Source organism: Echiichthys vipera (assembly GCF_963691815.1).
Source record: "Echiichthys vipera genome assembly, chromosome: 13".
Lineage (NCBI taxonomy): Eukaryota > Metazoa > Chordata > Actinopteri > Perciformes > Trachinidae > Echiichthys > Echiichthys vipera.
Window position 1 is genome coordinate 17043471 of NC_139838.1, and position 19357 is coordinate 17062827.

Genomic DNA, 19357 nt, shown 5'->3' on the forward strand with positions numbered 1-19357 from the left:
ATCTTCATCCGCTTCAGTACCTTAAATAAACTTGTATAATAAACACAAAGTAATTTAAAAAAATACAAAAATAAAAAATCACTTTAATAAGCATTAATTGTCTGAAGTGACCGCAACCACGTACTTCAACTACCCATACACATATATCCATTCCAAGAAAAACACCATCTCCATTTAAACTGAAAACGGGTCCTCCTTAAAGACTAAATATGTGAAATCATAGTACATTCAATTCTAAGAGATACTGTTTAACAGCATTTGTTACTCTCATGAGCAAGACGAACTTGTATCAGAATCAGAAATACTTTAAAAATATATACTATATTATTATTATTATTACACACTTTACAAACAAGATATTAACAACAACAATGTTATACACATAACATATTTGTAAAAACTGAGAGAGGCAGCCATAGCCCTGTACAGAACTGTTCTTTGTTAACTTCCTGGTAATACCAAGTACAGACTATTGCCCTTAGCATTAAATCAGTATTGATCACATCATAAAGATATGCAGGTTTTTTTAACATCAAATAGATGCATTGTTGTTCTTTAGTTTACTGACAGATTGATCTATAAAACAGTTTCTAAAAACATCACTTTAAAAACAGACTTTTTAAAAAACATTTTATTTAAACTTGTCATGCATTAAATACATAAGGACTGTAATACACCACTTATTTGTAAGTATATATAAAAATATACACAGAAACAAATGAGTAGAAAAGCAAAAGAGAAAGAAATAAAAGAAGCATTTTTCTGTTAGTTTGCCGACGGATTGACCTGTAAAACATTTTCTGGAAACGTGACTTTTAAAATGTTTTTTTTATCTAAACTTGTTATACATTACATAAATGGGGAAACCATCAGTTATTTGTTAGTAGAAATAAAAATATGCACAGAAACAAGCGAGTAGAAAAGCAAAAAAGGAAGAAACAAGAGAAATTAACATAAACACACCAAGGGTCATTAAAGAATAGAAAAATACTGAAAACATTAAGCACAAAGTTTAATAAACTACATTTCCCCAGATGTTCCCACATGATGTAAACACGTCACGTCAAATTGCGCAATTTCCTACAGTGCGTTCGTCCCATAATGCACCGCGGTCGTCCTAAAGATTCAGGGTTAAAAATGGCGTCGAGGGCACCAGGTACATGAACATCACTCTTTACTTACATTTTCAGATGTAAATTAACCCGCTAAAGACTGTGTTACACTGATATTACGCGACGTACGTTACACTGTAGCTAACATTATATTAAATTGTGTTATTTTTTATCTGTATTTGCCTTTGGCGCGTGTGACTTGTGTGTGTCCTTGTTGGTGTCCCTGTGCTAACGGTGGTGAGCTAACGTTAGCTTAGGGGAAGCGGACTGACTGGTGCTTATCGCAGTTAAATATTATGTTAAAACCGGACCTGGCTCTGCTGTCTCTTTATCAAATGTTTCTTAACATCTTACCAAACCGCTGTTACTGCGTCCTGCTGTGGTTTGGTGTTACACTGTCACATCCAGACCGGGTTGTCTGCTAATGTTAGCTCCTCAGCATGAAAGCCTCTGCTGGGCTGTTTCATCTGCTATTCTGCCTTAATGATCTTTACGATGTTAAATGGTTCGCAGTGAATCTGTTATTTGTCCTCGAAGTCCTAAAAAAAGTCTTCAGACATGTTTAAATAATAATATGAAAGTATACAAATTTGAATTAGTTTAACAAATAAAAGAAAAAACCTGTAACAACATATATACAAGTAGGAATACGTTTCACTTATTAAATCCTACCCCCTTCACAATTCAGTTATTGCTGTATTCTGTATCTTTTATCTTTTACAATTTGTAAATCTAACTATACAACAATACATCTTATACAATTTTATAAATAACACACACACATATATATATACATATATATGTATATATATATGTGTATATATGTATATATGTGTATATATATATATATATATATATATATATATATATGTATATATATGTAAGTAAGTAATTTTATTGGCCTACATATAAACATCTGTAGAAGCACATCTACACACACACACACACACACACACACACACACATATATTTACAGGAATGTAAAAACAGGAGGTTGGTGTGATCATAACATCATTGTTAATAACTTCTAAATTACAGATGAGTCTTCATAAGTTCCTGTGCAAGTTTGTACTATTTAACGCTGTTGGAACCATACTCCTTGCCCCACACATCTGATGGAAACTTCATATTGTGCTCTTCTCTAAAATCAAGTTTGACTGTTCTTGTGTGTGTGTTTCTTTATCATAAATCACAGTTGCGGCAGGCAGGCTTGTGTCTGGGTTCCGAAAATGGTATTACGGCATGTGTGGCTTCAACAAAATTGGTAAGTCCAAATATATTGGTTATAATATTAAGGTGATACTCTACAATCTTACAGTGTTACTCGTTTTAAAGCTAATTTAGGTCAAGATGACCCAATATATTGTGAACAATTGATATTCAACACAAGATGAAAATGGGCTTTTGTATCATTCATTTTTTTTATTTAGCATCTTAAGCATTTCATGTGTTTTCTTACAGGTTTAATGTTTGATGACACGCTGTATGAGGATAGCGATGTGAAAGAGGCCGTGAGGAGGCTTCCAGAGGCACAGTACAATGAGAGGACATTCAGGCTCAAGAGAGCACTTGATCTCTCTATGAAGCAGCAGATCCTCCCAAAAGACCAGTGGACGAAATTTGAAGAGGTACATAAAACTAATTTAAATGCTTTTTGTTCAGGGTGGAGGTGGGGTTTAATGTAAGGCATTATATTTCATAGTAGTATGAAACTGTTCCATTCCATGTGTTAGTAAATAGAAAAGGAACAATAAGATATAACTTTTGGAGGATCTTTGAATGCACACACACACACACACACACACACACACACACACACACACACACACACACACACACACACACACACACACACACACACACACACACACACACACACACATACACACACACACACACACACAGTGAAAGTCAAAGTCACCAAACATGTCAGAATCTGAGTTGAGCTGATTTGAGTCGTGATATTGATCCATCCTCTTATCTTTTCCCTTTAGGATGAACGTTACCTGGAACCGTATCTGAAGGAGGTGATCCGCGAGAGAGAAGAAAAAGAGGAGTGGCTGAAGAAATAGACGGTTCACGATCAAAGCTGTTAATCCTCGTTTTCAGTCGGTGCATGGTTGTCCCCTGGTGTAATTTAAAATGAAATCTTACCTATATAAAAAAAATGTACATTTTGAAAGTTTTCGAAGTGTCACTCTTTAATGTAATGGATAGTAGGCAATTTGATTTATTTGTATGAAAAAATGAAACCGTTATAATTTCTAAATTTACATCTGTACCATGTTGCAAGTTTGCGCTGTTTACATTTACAAATCCAGTTATATTCAACATTTAAACCAAAAACTATGTCATAAGAACATTTACAATAGATACAGGTAAGAAAACATCTTGGGCAAACTTCAAGTATCCACCCTTTAAGTAGCTACATCTATGCACTGCACACCTGTTTGGCTTACAGACTATAGGAAGCACTGAGCATAAAACAGATCCTCTGCTGAGACAATAAGCCTTGCATATGATGTTAATCCGGAGTCAATTGTAGTTTACTGGATTATTTTCAGTGTTGGCTTTCAGTTATCGTTAGGAACCGTGCTGACAGTTTGCTAGCTATCTGTACTAGCGCTACATTAAAAACAATTTAGTATATCTTGAGAACGAAGCCTTGAGAATGAATTGTCTGCAGGGGCCACTGATTGTCATCAACATGAAGATCCAGGTGTGCTTTACACAAATGTCGAGATTTGTCGTTCAGTCCAGTTTATCCCTTCAAAGACATCCCCATTAATTATTTTTCTGAGCCTGTGATCTCCTGTTATCCACATCTGTTATGCTACCTATAAAGTTCCCAATGACAGTGTTAAAAGAGGTTAACATGGACACGCCAAGCTCGTTGCTGGTTTCTTTAATATTTGGGTCATAGACCCCCATGAGAGGGGTGCACACCTCCACACTTCCTCTACCAGCTCCTTCCAGGACCCCCATCAGCTGACCCCTGACCTCCTGAAACAGCTCTTTGTTGTACAGCAGCAGGTCTGAATCATCGAGAGGATAAGTCACATCCTCAGAGTAGCACTCACGGGGAACTGGTACCTCTATGTATTTTAACTTTGGAAAGCCTGCAGATAGTATGGAGAATAACCTCCGCAGGGCTGCAGTGGTCAGAGGGTTCCCCAGGAGTTTGAGCTCCTCCAGCGCCTGGCAGCAAGCCAGAGCATTAGTGAAAGCGTCCATGTGCTCGTCCTCTATGTTACATTCTTCAAGGGTCAGGCTGGCCAGTGTGGCTGAGCAACGGCTGAGCAGTTTATGGAAACCGACAGAGAAAGAGCTGAAGATGTCATGACCACTGATGTCCAGTTGGACCAGGAACTCACTGTGGAGGCTGTTGGACAGGTACGTCATGTCCAGACGGTTCAGGTAGCAGTTGGTCAAATCCAAGCACTGCAGTGGAGTGTTGAGAGGACTGGATAAAGAAAAGAGATTAAAAAAGATATTATTGGGGATGAAAAGCTCAAAGTACCAGAAGCTCTATTTTCTATCTAGTGAATAACAGGCAAATACATAATGGTTTCTGTTTGTCCTCTAGAGAGAGTTGTCCTGCAGGATTGGTACCAGAAATATTTACAAAATAACCGATACACATGTTTGGGGTTGGTGCTCCTGTTCTATTTCCATCTGAAGTGTCACGTACACCTGGCAGGTTTCTGGCTTAACTATGGCTGTAGCCAGGTGCAGCTGCCTGTCTTCACTCTGGCATCATGTCAGTCATTTTAACAACAAATACCTCCCATTGCTAAACACGAGCCTTAAAGCTGGAATGTGCTTTGGCCCTAGTTAAAGATGATTATTGTGAGCTATATTAAAGCTCTTGATACTGCAAAGTACATGTAAAACATCAGGGCGATGCATCTCCTTCAGTCAACAAACAAGGCCGCCTTTATTGTCTTTCTTCGTCCCTCTCTCTGTCCATTTACTCACTTAAGCAGTCTGCGTAGGTGACCGGTAAGAGTGGAGAAGCCAATATAGAGCTCAGTCAGGCTGCTCAGTTGTGCCAGCAGATTACCGATGATAGACAGCACATCATCTTCATCAGAGCCCAACCTCCTAAAATCCAAAGCCCCGGCCGGCAGGGTCAAAGACTTTAATTTGGGGAATTCCACCCTGGACAGCAGCACCTCCAAGTGTGTGGCCTCCAGGGGAACATTGTGGACTACCTCCAGCTTTGAAATACATTCAGGTTCTGCTAGGCGAAGAACATAAAACAGCTGCTTTAGAGCGAGGGAATCTGCCCGGAAACTAACAAAGCGAGGCTTCAGCGGACAGTAGCGGAGAAGGAGGAAGGCCTGGGCCACCAGCTCATAGTTGCGGCCTGTGACGAAGCCGTTCAGACGGACGTCAATAGATGTTTCGAAGGCAGAATGGGATATGTCACTGCCTTGCATGGCCACCATGGTCTCGTAGCACATTTGGGCCAGGAGCCGTGTTCTTCCCCATCTACCCAGAGTGGACTGACAGGGGCAGGCTTGGTGCTCGATATCCTTCAGGGCAGTCAGGTCCACCACGAAGGATATCGAGCACCAAGCAGCCCTGTCAGTCACTCTGGGTAGATCGGGGAAGAACACGGCTCCTGGCCCAAACTGTGCTACGAGACCATGAGCTGGCCATGCAAGGCAGTGACATATCACATTCTGCCTTAGAAACATCTATTGACGTCCCGTCGATGAACGGCTACTGTCACAGGGACGCAACTACAACACAATTATGACAAGAATATGATAAGGCATATTATACTCAAGACCATTTAAGTACCTTTAAGCCGGTCAGAATCGCCTTTAGACAAAGCTGGCAGGTGCGGGAGGTGAGGTCCATCTGACAGTCGACAGTTTCTCCCAGGAGCCTCTGTAGGTCAAGTACAGGAAGAGGCCATGCCTGGACCAAAACATGCAGCAGGTCTGCCTGCTCATGGAGGTAGCAGGCCTTAAAGAGAAGTGGGTAGAGGTTGAAAGACACGAAGTTGAGGTTCTCCCGAGCACTCAAGCCACTCTGGACAAAGCCCTCGGCGGCAAGGAATCGCAGTGACTTCATGTTTCCAGGTTTATCCAGTATTCCCCCCTCTCCCCGTACCAACAGGGCTGTCGGTTATCGGTGAGAGCTACAGACAAGCAGCTCTGTGTGTCAGTGTTTGGCCTCCTCTGTTGTCCCTGCTTTGTTGATTTCCTCTGTTGCTGTCTGTCTGGGTGTTGTGCATTTGTCTGTAGACCCAGGCTTGCTTTGGTGAAGCAAGGGGGTCACTTGGTAGGTAGGAGGGTCGAGGTTATTAATAGAAACAGCTGTCTCACGTCCTTCGTCGGGCACATGTCTATTTGCAACTTTCGCCAGAGAGATAAGTAGAAACAACATCTGAGTGCCGATGGGAAACTTGTCACTATTCACGAAGCCTCTCTGTGAGGCCGACACTACTTACATGAGCTGCAAGGATCGAGATAACAATATTGTGAGAGCAGAAATAGAACAGCGATACAGGAACAATCAAATATGTGATACAGGAACAGTTTATGTTAATGCGTTTGAAAAGGCTGCTCATTCTGTGCATTCACGTTTCCCCAAACCCTCCCTTACTATATGGCTTTTGCCACTCTCAAATAACATGTTACATGGTGTCAATGCACTGTGGTCCATTAAAGCTTCTGTAAGTGGACACATGGGTGCAGATGTAAAAACATTTTGTGATTGTTTTTAATAATAAAAATGGCTTTACATATAAAAAGTACAATTATTATTATAAAACATCTTTATCAACCTGATATTTACTGTTGTTTAAGACCGATATATTAGATATTCTGCCATGTTTATCATGCTGGACATATCTCAATGTATCATGCCACTAATATGAAAAAATACAACATTGTTGTGGTAAGAAATGCAGAATATATAGCAATAGTCTTGCTGAGTTGGGAAGTTTTCAGTGTCATGCATAGAAGTTAGGCAAAGACTCAAAGCACGGACTTTGTGATTGTTATTGGACTGTGAACAATCAACAGAGAAATAATTAAATGCCATTAGAATGTTACTTTAATGTTACACATATTTGGCCAGGAAGCAACATGCGACTACGTCACAATAAATACATTTTCATTAATTAACATTTTAATTTGTTAATATGCAATGATGGTTACCGGTTAGTGTCCATGTTTGAGGTAAAAATGCAGTTGTGTTTCGACAAAGTGCTCATTTAAATCATTTTAAAGGGTAAATCAACCTGAGATGAACCTGTCAATCTAAATCAGCAAACACTGAACTTGCCTTTCTGGATTAAGTGTAGCTAATCTTTTCAGGTTGGCTTGCGTTAGATAACAGTGCTTTAGTCTGATTCCACCACACACTGAAAATAACAGAAATAAGGTCATTCAAGGACCTGCTGAGTTTGCATTTAACCTCCAAAACGACCATATTTCCGGTCGATAGTCTATACCAACTCCCCTCACCTGTCTCATACGTGTTTGTAAGAATTTACGAAGGGTGGTAGTGATGGTGATGATGATGATGGTGCTCATGGTGGTGATGGTGCTCGTGTCTCTGGGCTGGAGATGCCTGTGCACCACATGAGGGCTGACGGTTGGGAGATATTTCCCTGTCTCCCCCCGGTGTGGGTCTAAGGTGTGAGGCAGCGTCTTGTAGCCTGGAGCGAAGCCTCTTGCTGTGACTACGTTGCAGGACGCCATGTGCCGCAGGCTGAGGCTGGGATGGATGGCACCATGAAGCAGGGTGTTGACCATGTAACCTGCAGGACTTCCCCTCTCCTCCGTTCCTTTCTTTCCCCACCGACACAGCTTTGTTTTTCAGGGTCTGAGGGCTTGAGAGACATCTGGGAGAGTCAGGAGAGATGCAGTCCTCTCTGATGACCACAGGGTGGTGCTTAAGAGCAGAGCGAGCGTCCTGTCTGGGGTCCTCAGAAGGAGATTCTGGAAGAAAAAAACGACTTTAATTGTTTGTATTTCCAGAAGAAAAAAAATGAAGTGCTTATATATGACACAAACTATACCTGTATTGTCAAATTTGGAGGTATAGTTTTCAATGCCAGCCAGATCCAGGTAGTGGTTTCTGCGTTCTATGTTTTCATCCACACAATAAAGTCTTCTTACTGGGGCTCCTGCGTCCTGAGAGACACTCTGCTCCTTCTCTGCTGCTGTTTTCAAGGAGTTAAGGAAATTATCATCACAGCTGTAATGTGATGTGATGCTTACTTAAAGCCCCCTGTTCTGAAACCTTCTGTGACTCTATGTCTGTAAAGGTCCCATACTAATTTTCAGGTTCACACTTGGATGTTAGGTTTCTAATAAAACATGTTTACATGTTGAAAAAACACATTCATTTTCTCATACTGTGTATCTGAATAAACCTGTATTTATTCTCTTGCCGTGCCACTGCAGTGAGAGTACTGACATTCGTGCACTGTGTCCTCTGTACTGACACGTTCAGTACACTCCATTCCCCCAGTGAGTGCTGTCTCAATTTCTTCTTCGGTTTATTTTTCCAAAAGCTTTTCCAACAACTCTTCTGACTCAGCACCCTGCCAAAAATCCTTGTGATCCTCTTTTTAAATTTATAAAGTTAATATAGTTGTAGCCTCTCCATTTTTGTTTGCCTTTGTGTTGCCATTTTCCAGTTTGAATTAAGTCCCGCCTCTTCTGCTACGTAGACAACATGGCGCCGTTTGAGGGCGCTAAGTGTCCATCGATTCACACTCACTGGTTTGGATGTTTTTGAGTACAGTACGTTGCATTTTACCGACTTCTGGCGTGGACGCACTTCCACCCTCAAAAAAGCCAGTTTGAGGGTGGAACACAGCATCTGCCTGAGACACTCTTTAAGCGCCTGTCTCTTTAAGCCCTCCTCCTGAAAAAGTCCAAACTGCTCTGATTGGTCACCGGTCTTCCACATCTGCGCTCTCTGCACTCAGCACTTCAGTGGCACTTTGTACCTGTATACTGTATAGTTGTGACATCACAACCGTACAGAAGTCCTGACGGCTCGTTAAAAGACACAGTTTCTGAATACTGTCTGTGTGCATTACTCTGTGGATTGAGCGTTTCACTACTTTTACAGTATTTATATAGCACCTCAACCTGCTTTATATTAAAAAAGACGTTGAAATCTAACTTTTTTTCATTATGGGACCTTTAAAAATCTAAAAACACTTCTTACCTATTTGTGAGATCTTCTCTGGGTCTGCTGACGGCGTTACAACGAGCTTTATCTTCAGCGGTGTGGTGCCACCATAAGGCGGCTTGACTGACGCCTCTAGTACCTCATACATGGAGTGTATTAGACTCGTCATGTCCTGCAGAATACACACATAAAGCCAGCTAGTGTACAAAGCCAGCTACTTTGAACAGCTTTTCATTTGAAGAACATGCGTGAAGGAAGACTACCTTTTTGGTGACCTCGCCGCCGTTGTCAAAGTTGTACAGTGTGAAGACCCACTCCTGCTGAGTGTCCTCATCAGGCCCCATATTACACTCTGTGACCTGTGTGTGCAAATATCGTCAGTAAAACAAGCTTATTACTCCTATAATAAACTTTTTACTGCAGTTTTGTAGTTTAATAGGTGGAATTAGAGTTTACAGTAATTTCTTTGTTGTTGAGTTGACCCATAGGGCCAAAGAAATGGGTGAAACAACAACGTGTGATTAAAATACATGGTTAATTAGTATCAGATGCGCAAGTTTGCAAGGAGTGCCCCGGAACACATTTCACAGTAATCGGTGCTACAATTATCCAAATGCACTAGAATCCCACCCATCCGGTTCTTCAAGTTGCTTGTGAATAAACAAATGATGCAGAGATACACTCACACCAGCATGGTTTTTCCTCTTCTTCGTCTGTTTATCCACCTGGAAATGGATGCTGTTACCTCCGTCACGTGTCTTATTTGGCGGCAGAACCACTAAACAACACAGAGCAGGACTGTGACTGTTGTTATCCAGTTTTAGGGAAAATACAGCGCAGTTTTATATTAATGTATTCCTTGTTATGAACTCTGTTTTCAATAATTGTTTAGCAGCAGACAGGAAACTAATGGAAAGCTGTAAAGGTCGAAGTTTTCCCACACAGATATAAAACAGATGTTTAATTTTGCCTTTTTCCTTCTCAACTGGGAAAAGTGGGTGGGGGAGAGAGTGACTAACTCTCTGATAATGCACATTGTTATTATCATTTACACAATAATAAGTAAGTCCGTTATAATACAGTGAAAGTGAGAAATGGCACACAGCTCTACTCACCTTTGAGGTTGCTTTTAGGGCCAGACTTGTTTGCCCTCACTTCTACGTACAAGTTCTGTTATATAAGAAAAAAGTAACAGCGTGTAAATCAACATGAAAGACAGGGAAATAAGAGAGGAATCAATTAAGTGCGTTTCATGTCCCATGACTGTTGGGATTGATCTCCAGATGTGAGCAACGCTGAACATCTGTGGGTTTCATGTCTTTCTAGAAAACTCTTCTTTCTTCATTCATGATCGCATTTTTCTCCGAGCTCTGCTCTTTAAAACGGTTGACCTGCTGATGTAGAACTTTTGTGTCCCTGAAGTTTCTTCTGATCATAGACATAAAATCATAAAGCCAGATTTACTGGAGACAATGAATTCCCACTGGGATGCAGCATCTTCCAGACTTTTTGGAGGTGAATTTACAAAACCGCACCATCATTTTAAAGGCTTTAGTTAGGCTATAAAACCTCAGCGCACTATAAAACGATAAAACCTTAAGATTCACATCGATTTCATGTGATTTGAAAAAACATTGGACGCTCCTCTCCCAGATAGATAAGTCAAGTCTTTTCTTGTTTCTCAACATTACAAATTATCACTGACGTCACGCTGATGCTCGGGCAGAAGCAGACAAGCGACAACAGGAATGATGAGTGGACACTTAAAACGCATGCACACACACACACACACACACACACACACACACACACACACCCTCCTCTCTCTGGACGCCGAGCTCAGTCTGCTGTGAAGCTTTGATGCTGGGTTTGGTTTCAAGTGAAAGGGGGTGGGAAGTGGAAGAGATGATGGAGGAAGCATAAAGGTGTGTGCCTGGTAGATTTCTGTTGCACCCTCATTATACATCACCATTATACATCACCCGTCCGTGCATCCGTCCTTATATCAAAGTGTTATATCAAATGTCAGCACAGCAGTAGATGCCTTTGTCTCAGCAAGTATGTCTGATAGCCTTTCTGATAACTTAACACACGGATAGGAGGTTTCACGTCCACACTTGCATAAAAAATGTCCTTTTGTCGTGTTTTGGGGTGAAAGCTGCGTGGAGGCAATCCGAGCCCCCTTCTTTTTCAGTATTTGGAGCAGAGCACCTTCAAGTTCAACCTTTTTGGAAACTCAATGTATTTACAGGAGGCAGGGAACAACAAAGAAACAAATGTATGTTTTTCATGCTTACCCCGGCCTAAAACTTGTTTCGATCCAAACATATGCAGGCTATAGGTGCCATACTAGTACTTAATAAGAAGAAAATAGTGGTCCCTATTTAAAATATACAAAAACTGTGACATGAGCTCAAACAATATCATTATATGTCATGCACAACATAGAATTTATTACAACCAATTATAAGGATGTGCTTAAGCGGCTCTGCATATATGCTTATACTATTTAACACACTGAAACATAGAGCCATACTTCTTTTTGTGCCTTTATTGTTGTTAAATATATATATAAATATCTCATAATGTAATGTATATTTCTATTCTAGAGTTGGAGCAACTGTTTTGAACCTCCCCGCGGAGGTCATTAAAGTATTTTTCTGATTCATGTCAACAGGGACTTTGGTTTTAAAGGTCCATAAAAAGGTACATGAATTATGAAACAACCTTACATAAAAGTTCGGAATAATTATTGGAATATATATACATTTATAGATTTTATCACACCAATGTCAAAACTACAAAGTTTGTAGGGGTGTTGAAATAAAAACTTGACAAATCAGGTTTAGAGCGGATTTTAGCCTAAAACAAGTGCATAACATGGGCACACTCAAGACACAAAAAACATTGGTGCAAATGTTGTGAACTGAGCCGAAGGGTGGATTCACAGTGCAAACAATATTAAAAGAGCGTAATAGTACAAGTACAAAGTGACCACTCCTGGGCGTTAGTTATGTCAGACAATATGAGGCTGTCACCTAAAGAGATTACACCCTGCTCATGATGTTTGCTCTTGGATGTTTCAATAGTGTGTATGATAACAAGCGCACACGCACACGCACACGCACACACACACACACACACACACACACACACACACACACACACACACACACACACACACACACACACACACACACACACACACACACACACACACACACACACACACACACGTCATTAAGTGGTACTTAATGGTTCTGTGTCTTTAGTTTTATACAGCTGGAGCACATATATGTCACTTACTATCATGAAGTTATTTGTGTGTTGTCAAAGTTTTCAGTTTCCTTATAATAAAAAAAGTCCTATTTAGGATTTTTGTGTGTGAACCTCTCTTTAAAAATGATAATAAATTCATGGACAAGACTTCATATCAATGGGGCAAAAAGTAGGTTCATGTAAGACCAAAAGCTGACAGTATAAACAGATTTAAACTGTCTCATAGAAACGAGATGTCGTTGCTGTTTGCAGTTAACGTGGTGGTGTCATAGAGTGTGAAACTATATTAGACTGGAAAATGTAATCACAAGAAGATCTCTGCTATTAACGGGCACAGAAACTCCACCACAACTTTTTAAACAACTTGGCAGAGTCGGCTTCTTCTTCTTTTTTAACTTCCAAACTGTGGAACTTTCCACACTTTATAAACCACAACACAACAACAAAACTGGTGATAACTCACACCACATCTCATGACTCTGTGCTAAAAGAGAAAACAAGCTGAAGTAAACGTTCATGTTCAAAGAATTCACCGTTTCAACAAGCAACATGTGATTTTTGGGAGTGCGTAAAACACACCCCAGAATATGGTCACACGGACAGATGAAATCTCTGCGTTTATGTGACAGTTTTTACAGTTTTCCTTAAATAAATACTAATAAAAAGGACATTTTCTCTTCTCTTCAAGCAGTATCCAAAGCTTCATTAATGCCAACAGCCTACATGTGATGCCATTTACGCAATCAAACACCCCCTCCCCACATCTTTTTCCTCTCCCCCCCACCTCGGTCTGTCTGAAGAAGGAAAGCAGTACCAGATGTGGACACTTTTTTTCAGTTGGGTATAAAGACCTTGCTGTTAGGAGGTGGGTGGCTGTGTTGCACTTCACAGACTTGCAAGTCTCTTTATAGAGATGGAGGAGGAAAAGGGCGGAAGAATAAATATACGAGTACCTCCAAACACCTTTTATGTCTCCTGGATGTGATGTGAGCAAATACTGTTTATCCCAGAAATGGCTTAACTGAGATAAAGCTGTTGCCAATGCAATAAACCAGTGTTAGGAGGCTGGGAATGTATGCTTTTACTGCTTTTTCCCTTCAGTGTGGGGACATGTTTAATAAACAACTCTTGCATCCCTCAAATACTAAATATTATCAATTTAAAGCCATGTACAGACATTTTATTAATAAAGCAAATCTCACATTTACCTCAAAGGGATTCATGACACCCCTCTATTCCTTAGACTATTCATTCAGATAAGAGAACAAAACACCATTATCATGTTCAGTAGAATCTAAATTAACAACATTATCAATAAAACATCTCTAACCTTTGACTGTGATTATCATGTGGCCATGTATCATGTGGTTTCCATCCATAAATGGCATCACTGTGCCAGTTTCAAGATTATCTGGTAATCCATCAACCATAAGTGTCAAAGGCAGACAAAAATAAGCATCATGGGATGGATGTCCAATTATATAGCGCCTATTAATAACCTATATAAGCAATACATAAGCACACATAATAAAAATGATTTTCTACCTCGGTCAGTTTGGTTTTGTGGATGCGCTCCAGCTCCCTTTGACAGGTCAGCACATTGGAAACCAAACTACCACCTGCAGAACATCAGAATAAGAATAAATACACGTATAACGCATGTGAAAAGTAATATTTACAGTGTCTCTGTTGACTGCCTTACCTTCGGGACACTGTCTACGTTTCGAAGCTGTCCAAATAATGAGAAAAGAGAATTCCTGTAAGTCAGAAGCGTTTTCGTATACATGTTTTTTTAAAGCCAAAACTTTTAGCTATTTTTAATCAAATATCTTACCAAGTTTGGACTGGAATTTGCCCATACTCCTGCCTGTTTATTGGATCAAGAAACGTTCACACTGTCCAGTCCATGAGGGTGTAAATAAACGCGACATTTGTGAGAGAGGAGCACCGGGAGACTTAAACCACGGACGAACACAGACGCTTCAAAGTTTGACCGAGAAATCAAAGAGTAAGAGGCGTAAGAGAGCGAGAGGCTTCACTGCTGCGCACTTCCGTCTTCGGTTAGGCGGAAGAAAAACGTCAATAACAAGAGTAAACTTATATTACCGAAACATGTTAATATGTAGAATAAATTATTCTGGATACATGAAGAGTTTTCGTCATGTTAAGGTAACATTAGTAATTAATAACACATATTTTATCCTGTGTGTGCATTTACACATGCTTGTCCAGTATTGTTGGAAAGGTACTCTGTCATCTATTAGCCTACTAAGGAGTAAAAGCAGCAGTACCAGTGTGAAAAAAGCCGTTTAATGTAAGAGTCCTGCATTCATTCTTATACTTGAGTAAAAAATACAAATGTATTAGCATCAAAATAAATAAATAAACGTACCAAAAGCAAAAGTACTCATGAAAAATGGCCCATTTCAGGATATTGTGTATCACTGGATTGCACTTACTGATGCATTAATGTGTAGCCTACATCATTTTAATGTTACAGCTGGTTAAAGTAGAACTTACTCCAATTACTTTATTTTATACTGCCAGGTGTCTTAATACATGAAAATACATCATATTTCATTAGTTGAGTAATATAGTTTTATTAATATGAACCTGCAAAGTACTTTGTAACTAATTTTAAATATAGTGGAGTAAAATGTAAGATAAGTATAGTACGTGAGTAAATGCACTTAGTTACTTTCCATCAGTTTGCCAGGATTAAAATGGAGACACAACCCTTCCTTTATTTCCGTTCATATGAATTATGACTATTGTCTGTCAGCACTGCCGGGGTGTGCCTGACTTGTTTAAAAGAAATCTTTATCATAATCTGCACGGTCTTGATTCAGTTCAAAGTCTCAATCACCAGTTTTGTGTTTCTCACATCGCGGAGCCATCTTTCGAGAACACAGACGCCACCGTAGAGCATCATCACACGACTCCGCTGTAAATGAGATGAACATCGAGCGGATGCTGGAACACTTATGACAACTGCAGTTCTTCACTGTTTTGTATCACTTTAACTTTGCAAACATGATCTTATTGTTGCCATTATAAAGCTTTTTACAGCTTAATTCACAAAAGGGAAAATGAAATAAAAGATACTGAAATAAAAACAGTAATTTTAGTCTGCTGCCAACACTGCAACTCAATAAATTAATATATATCTCATTTTCTAAAACAATCACAGACAAAAGGGGATGGTGGAAAAGAGCTTTTTTGTTTATAACTAAATACAAAAGTAATATGTAAACAACTTGTATGAAATGTAGTTACACTTGCTTTCCTTTGTATCAACTTCAACGTGCCTTCAATCTGAAGTAATGGCCGTGATTAACCATTTTCTGCTTCATTATATTACATAAATGTACATATGTCTGTTTAACAGCAACAGACTCAGTCCATATCACAGTTGTGTTAACTGCGGCCACTGACAGACTCATTGACAGTGAGGGCTGGTGCGGTCCCTATGTGGGTCCAGATGTAGCCTTTTTCCGGTTGGATGGGGATGGTGGGGAACGGAGAGCTCAATGACTTGAAATATTCAGACGGGGCGTGACACACAAATTCCAGATACTCCATCTTTCTGGGCAGATCCTCCTCTGGACCTGATACAAAAACAGACGGTTCTTAACCTGTCACATAAATGGCCTAAAAAAAGAGGAAAATTTGGATTTCTCATTGCTCACCAACAATGTATGTCCCAGGATCAAAGTAGTCCTTTGGGCTAGCCTGTGTGGGGATTAACCAGGTCAACGCAGCACTCTTTTCACAGTACTGATCCTGTATGAAGCCTCGGATCTGAGCGTAGTATGGCTTCCCGTCTTCCTCATCCGTTACCTTGATCACATCGCCTGTCTGGTAATAGACACCCTGTGGATACAAATATGAACACAGGATGACGACGGTCTGGCTCCTTCTCTATATCACAGGATGAAGGTTTAGTACGACAATCAGAATTACAGCTGCAACTAGATAAAACAATGAAACATCAGGAAACGTTTTCAGATGACAATGTGATCATTTCTCATATTGAGCAGAAACACAAGATTACCTTTGTTTGGTAAGAAAAAAAAAAACAATACCTTATAGAATACTGATTCTGACGTGATGATTGTTGCAACAGATTCTGGTGCTTTGATTGGCTGAGGAGAGAGATCGCACACACGGGTCAAACACATCATCACCATAATAAGAGAAACGACTCATTTTGCTGATCAAATCCATGTCCAGCTTACATTTTTCAGTTTGAATATGTGTCTTCTTCCCTTCCCCTTTGTTGACACCTTCTTCTCAGATGCAGGAGCTTTGTACTTGGTGCTCCTCAGCCGTGCAGACCTCCTGTGGATCTCCTGCTTGGACTAAGAGCAACACACACCAGGGATTAAAGGTGGACATCAGCACAATTTACCCACTGCCTCTTTTCATTGTTTATCTATAATAACAAGAATTATAGCTGCAACTAATGGTTATCAGGTACTTGATTAGTAGCTTTGTCTCTATTACTATTTATTTCCCCAAATAAAAGATGTTTTATCATTATATCCCTCCAAGTGCTTGTTTTGACTTGATTTCCACATTCCTAAGCAAAAGTTGAGCTGTTGTTTCTTGATTGATCACTTTTAAAGTGTAAGAAGATTACCAAGACAACACAGTTTCTGTTTATCGACTCATTGACTACTTGTTGTATTTACTAATGTCTTCTTAATCCATATTGAAATGTAGAGTTTCTTGTGCTAAGCAAAGGTAAGAGAACATCCTCACCGTATAACTAATTTCTCTGATTACAAGAAACTCTAAATTTCAATTAGAATCTACCCTGATTAAAATTATTTATTTAAATATACAGAAGCAAAAAGTTGTCTTGCGTCATCAACACTGGAAAGTTAAAGTCAACAAGCTATGTGGATTTAATATTATTATTATTAATAATATTACTACTACTACTACTAATGATAATAATATGATAACCAGTAAACTACAGTCTGTTATGCTCCTGTTTAGTTTAAGGAGGTGCTTCTTAAAATGTACAGCTGTAAATCAGATTTAGCTTTACTTCAATTCAATTCAATTTTATTTATAGTGCCAAATCATAACAAAAGTTATCTCAGGGCACTTTACAGAGTGGGTAAAGACCACACTCTATGACTTATTTATGATTTACTTTAATGGCCAAATTATTGTGAACACATACAAGGAATTTGACTCCAGCCTTTTTTTCGCCCTTAATTTACAAACACAGTTATAGAAACAGACATACAGCTGAGAACAAGGATAACACGAAGAACATTTGACTACTATGGACATATATAAGTATGATTTATATAAACACAGGACAATGACATTGTAAACATAATGACAACAAAGCAATGCTGCAGAGTGCAAATGGTGCTGGAATAAATATGTGCACATCAATGTTACAGATTGCTTTGTAGTGGTTTAGCAGCTGCTGTTACTCTACTTTAATGCGGGGTTCTCCGTGAACATGATGAGCTGAAACATTCAAAGTCACAGGCAGAGTCCACACACAGAGACGAACCTGCTTCCCTCCGCCATTGCTGGGCTGAGTGTTGGAGGACATGGAGGGTCCCGATGCTCCGCCGCCGCCGCTCCTCCCGGTGCAGTTGTTGCAGAGGATCTCTCCCTGGTTTCCTTTCTTCCACATGGAGGACGAGTTGGTCTTGCAGACGGCACATGACGGTTTCAAACCCAGCGGCATCGTTAACGGTGAAGAAACGACGTCAGGGTGTAAAGAAACGAGCGTTACCAGAGTCCAACAATGAGCCGGTGGTTCTGTGCCTCACCACAGACGCGACTCCTCAAAAACGACACATACGCAGAGAAAGTTAGTTCCTGTGTGCGGCACAAAGACCTGAAACGACGAGCCGCGACATTAGATTAGTTTAGTTTATCACCACAGCATCAAATCGCAGGCTGGGTTGTTTATTTTTTGCAGCCAAATCGCCGCCATTGCTTCTTCTTCTTTGCTTTTGACATGGACTCTTCTTCTGTGGTTTGCGATGCGTTTTGCTGCAGCGCCACCCTCGGACTGGAGGACACGGCGAAAATCTAATACTAACAAAGATGGAGTCGTTACTAATTTTTAACAGTCCCACATTTTTTCATAATTAATTTGATCCTTATATAAATACTATACCCATAAAATGATTTGGCCCATTAACCTACCCTCCTTTAATATTTTTATTCAGATTTTAAATCATATTTGAACATTATGTAAAACTTAAAACTCAAAAATAATAAATTGGCAAAACCGATTAGATTATTTAGGCATTTCAAACGCCCCATACGTTTTTGTTTTTGTCATTCTTCATTTTTGTAATGTTTAACCGTCTTTGTTTTGAAATGTATGTTATTATTATTTCTACATTTAGAAATGCAGATTTGGTATTGTAATGTTTATATTGGATCTCTTCAATAAAACATATTATATATTAATAATCTACTATTACATACCTGGACACTTTTTCTTCTTTTTTTGTGCAAGAACTTAATCCACCACTTACGTGTGATAATTTAATCCTACTTCTAATTTCTGCTAATGTCATTTATCCACTCTATAAAACACTCTATAAAACACAATGCCTTATAAGTCTACACTTATGTCATTGTGTTTATATATATATAATCTTTATTTACCTATATTTATCCTTAACAGCTTTCTCTACATTTAACTTTTTCCGTTAATTTTATTTTACTTGTATTCTTATCTCTACTGTATATATATTTAACTAAGAATGTATTGTTTACTCTCTATTGTTTACCCTCTATATCTAACT

General features: G+C 39.5%; 4 protein-coding genes across 4 annotated transcripts; 1 reads left to right on the forward strand and 3 right to left on the reverse strand.

Moving 5' to 3' along the window:
- Nucleotides 1-1115: 1115 nt before the first annotated feature.
- On the forward strand, nt 1116-3297 carry uqcrb (ubiquinol-cytochrome c reductase binding protein). The gene is made up of 4 exons (XM_083925931.1): nt 1116-1156; nt 2308-2376; nt 2574-2740; nt 3107-3297. Exons 1-4 carry the CDS (start codon nt 1138-1140, stop codon nt 3182-3184), a joined length of 333 nt encoding a protein of 110 aa, XP_083782057.1. The 5' UTR covers nt 1116-1137; the 3' UTR covers nt 3185-3297.
- A 148-nt stretch (nt 3298-3445) lies between these two features.
- On the reverse strand, nt 3446-6508 carry lrrc14b (leucine rich repeat containing 14B). The gene is made up of 3 exons (XM_083925932.1): nt 5911-6508; nt 5091-5699; nt 3446-4575 (listed from the first exon to the last, which is right to left on the reverse strand). The coding sequence occupies exons 1-3, from the start codon at nt 6195-6197 to the stop codon at nt 3897-3899; spliced, it is 1575 nt and encodes a 524-aa protein (XP_083782058.1). The 5' UTR covers nt 6198-6508; the 3' UTR covers nt 3446-3896.
- Nucleotides 6509-7015: 507 nt separating this feature from the next.
- On the reverse strand, nt 7016-14535 carry LOC310955463 (protein naked cuticle homolog 2). The gene is made up of 9 exons (XM_083925281.1): nt 14395-14535; nt 14263-14289; nt 14106-14179; nt 10397-10451; nt 9968-10059; nt 9545-9640; nt 9318-9453; nt 8155-8298; nt 7016-8074 (listed from the first exon to the last, which is right to left on the reverse strand). Exons 1-9 carry the CDS (start codon nt 14417-14419, stop codon nt 7623-7625), a joined length of 1101 nt encoding a protein of 366 aa, XP_083781407.1. The 5' UTR covers nt 14420-14535; the 3' UTR covers nt 7016-7622.
- Nucleotides 14536-15771: 1236 nt separating this feature from the next.
- Nucleotides 15772-18534, reverse strand: gatad1 (GATA zinc finger domain containing 1). Its single transcript, XM_083925105.1, has 5 exons — nt 18100-18534; nt 16799-16921; nt 16646-16705; nt 16250-16433; nt 15772-16168 (listed from the first exon to the last, which is right to left on the reverse strand). The coding sequence occupies exons 1-5, from the start codon at nt 18277-18279 to the stop codon at nt 15978-15980; spliced, it is 738 nt and encodes a 245-aa protein (XP_083781231.1). The 5' UTR covers nt 18280-18534; the 3' UTR covers nt 15772-15977.
- Nucleotides 18535-19357: the final 823 nt, after the last annotated feature.

Excerpts from the sequence above, each read along its gene's own strand:
- gatad1 (XM_083925105.1), bottom strand. The coding sequence starts at position 18,279 with ATGCCGCTGGGTTTGAAACCGTCATGTGCCGTCTGCAAGACCAACTCG. Across the intron at positions 16,922-18,099 it reads GCAATGGCGGAGGGAAGCAG|TCCAAGCAGGAGATCCACAG; the intron begins GTTCGTCTCTGT and ends TGTTGCTCTTAG. Across the intron at positions 16,169-16,249 it reads TCCTGGGACATACATTGTTG|GTCCAGAGGAGGATCTGCCC; the intron begins GTGAGCAATGAG and ends TTTTTGTATCAG.
- uqcrb (XM_083925931.1), top strand. Across the intron at positions 2,377-2,573 it reads GTGTGGCTTCAACAAAATTG|GTTTAATGTTTGATGACACG; the intron begins GTAAGTCCAAAT and ends GTTTTCTTACAG. Across the intron at positions 2,741-3,106 it reads AGTGGACGAAATTTGAAGAG|GATGAACGTTACCTGGAACC; the intron begins GTACATAAAACT and ends TTTTCCCTTTAG.
- lrrc14b (XM_083925932.1), bottom strand. The coding sequence starts at position 6,197 with ATGAAGTCACTGCGATTCCTTGCCGCCGAGGGCTTTGTCCAGAGTGGC. Across the intron at positions 5,700-5,910 it reads GGCTTAAAGGTACTTAAATG|GGCTGCTTGGTGCTCGATAT; the intron begins GTCTTGAGTATA and ends AGTGACTGACAG. Across the intron at positions 4,576-5,090 it reads CACCTACGCAGACTGCTTAA|TCCTCTCAACACTCCACTGC; the intron begins GTGAGTAAATGG and ends TTCTTTATCCAG.
- LOC310955463 (XM_083925281.1), bottom strand. The coding sequence starts at position 14,419 with ATGGGCAAATTCCAGTCCAAACTTG. Across the intron at positions 10,452-14,105 it reads ACAAAACCAAACTGACCGAG|AACTTGTACGTAGAAGTGAG; the intron begins GTAGAAAATCAT and ends CTTATATAACAG. Across the intron at positions 9,454-9,544 it reads GCGGCGAGGTCACCAAAAAG|GACATGACGAGTCTAATACA; the intron begins GTAGTCTTCCTT and ends TGTATTCTGCAG.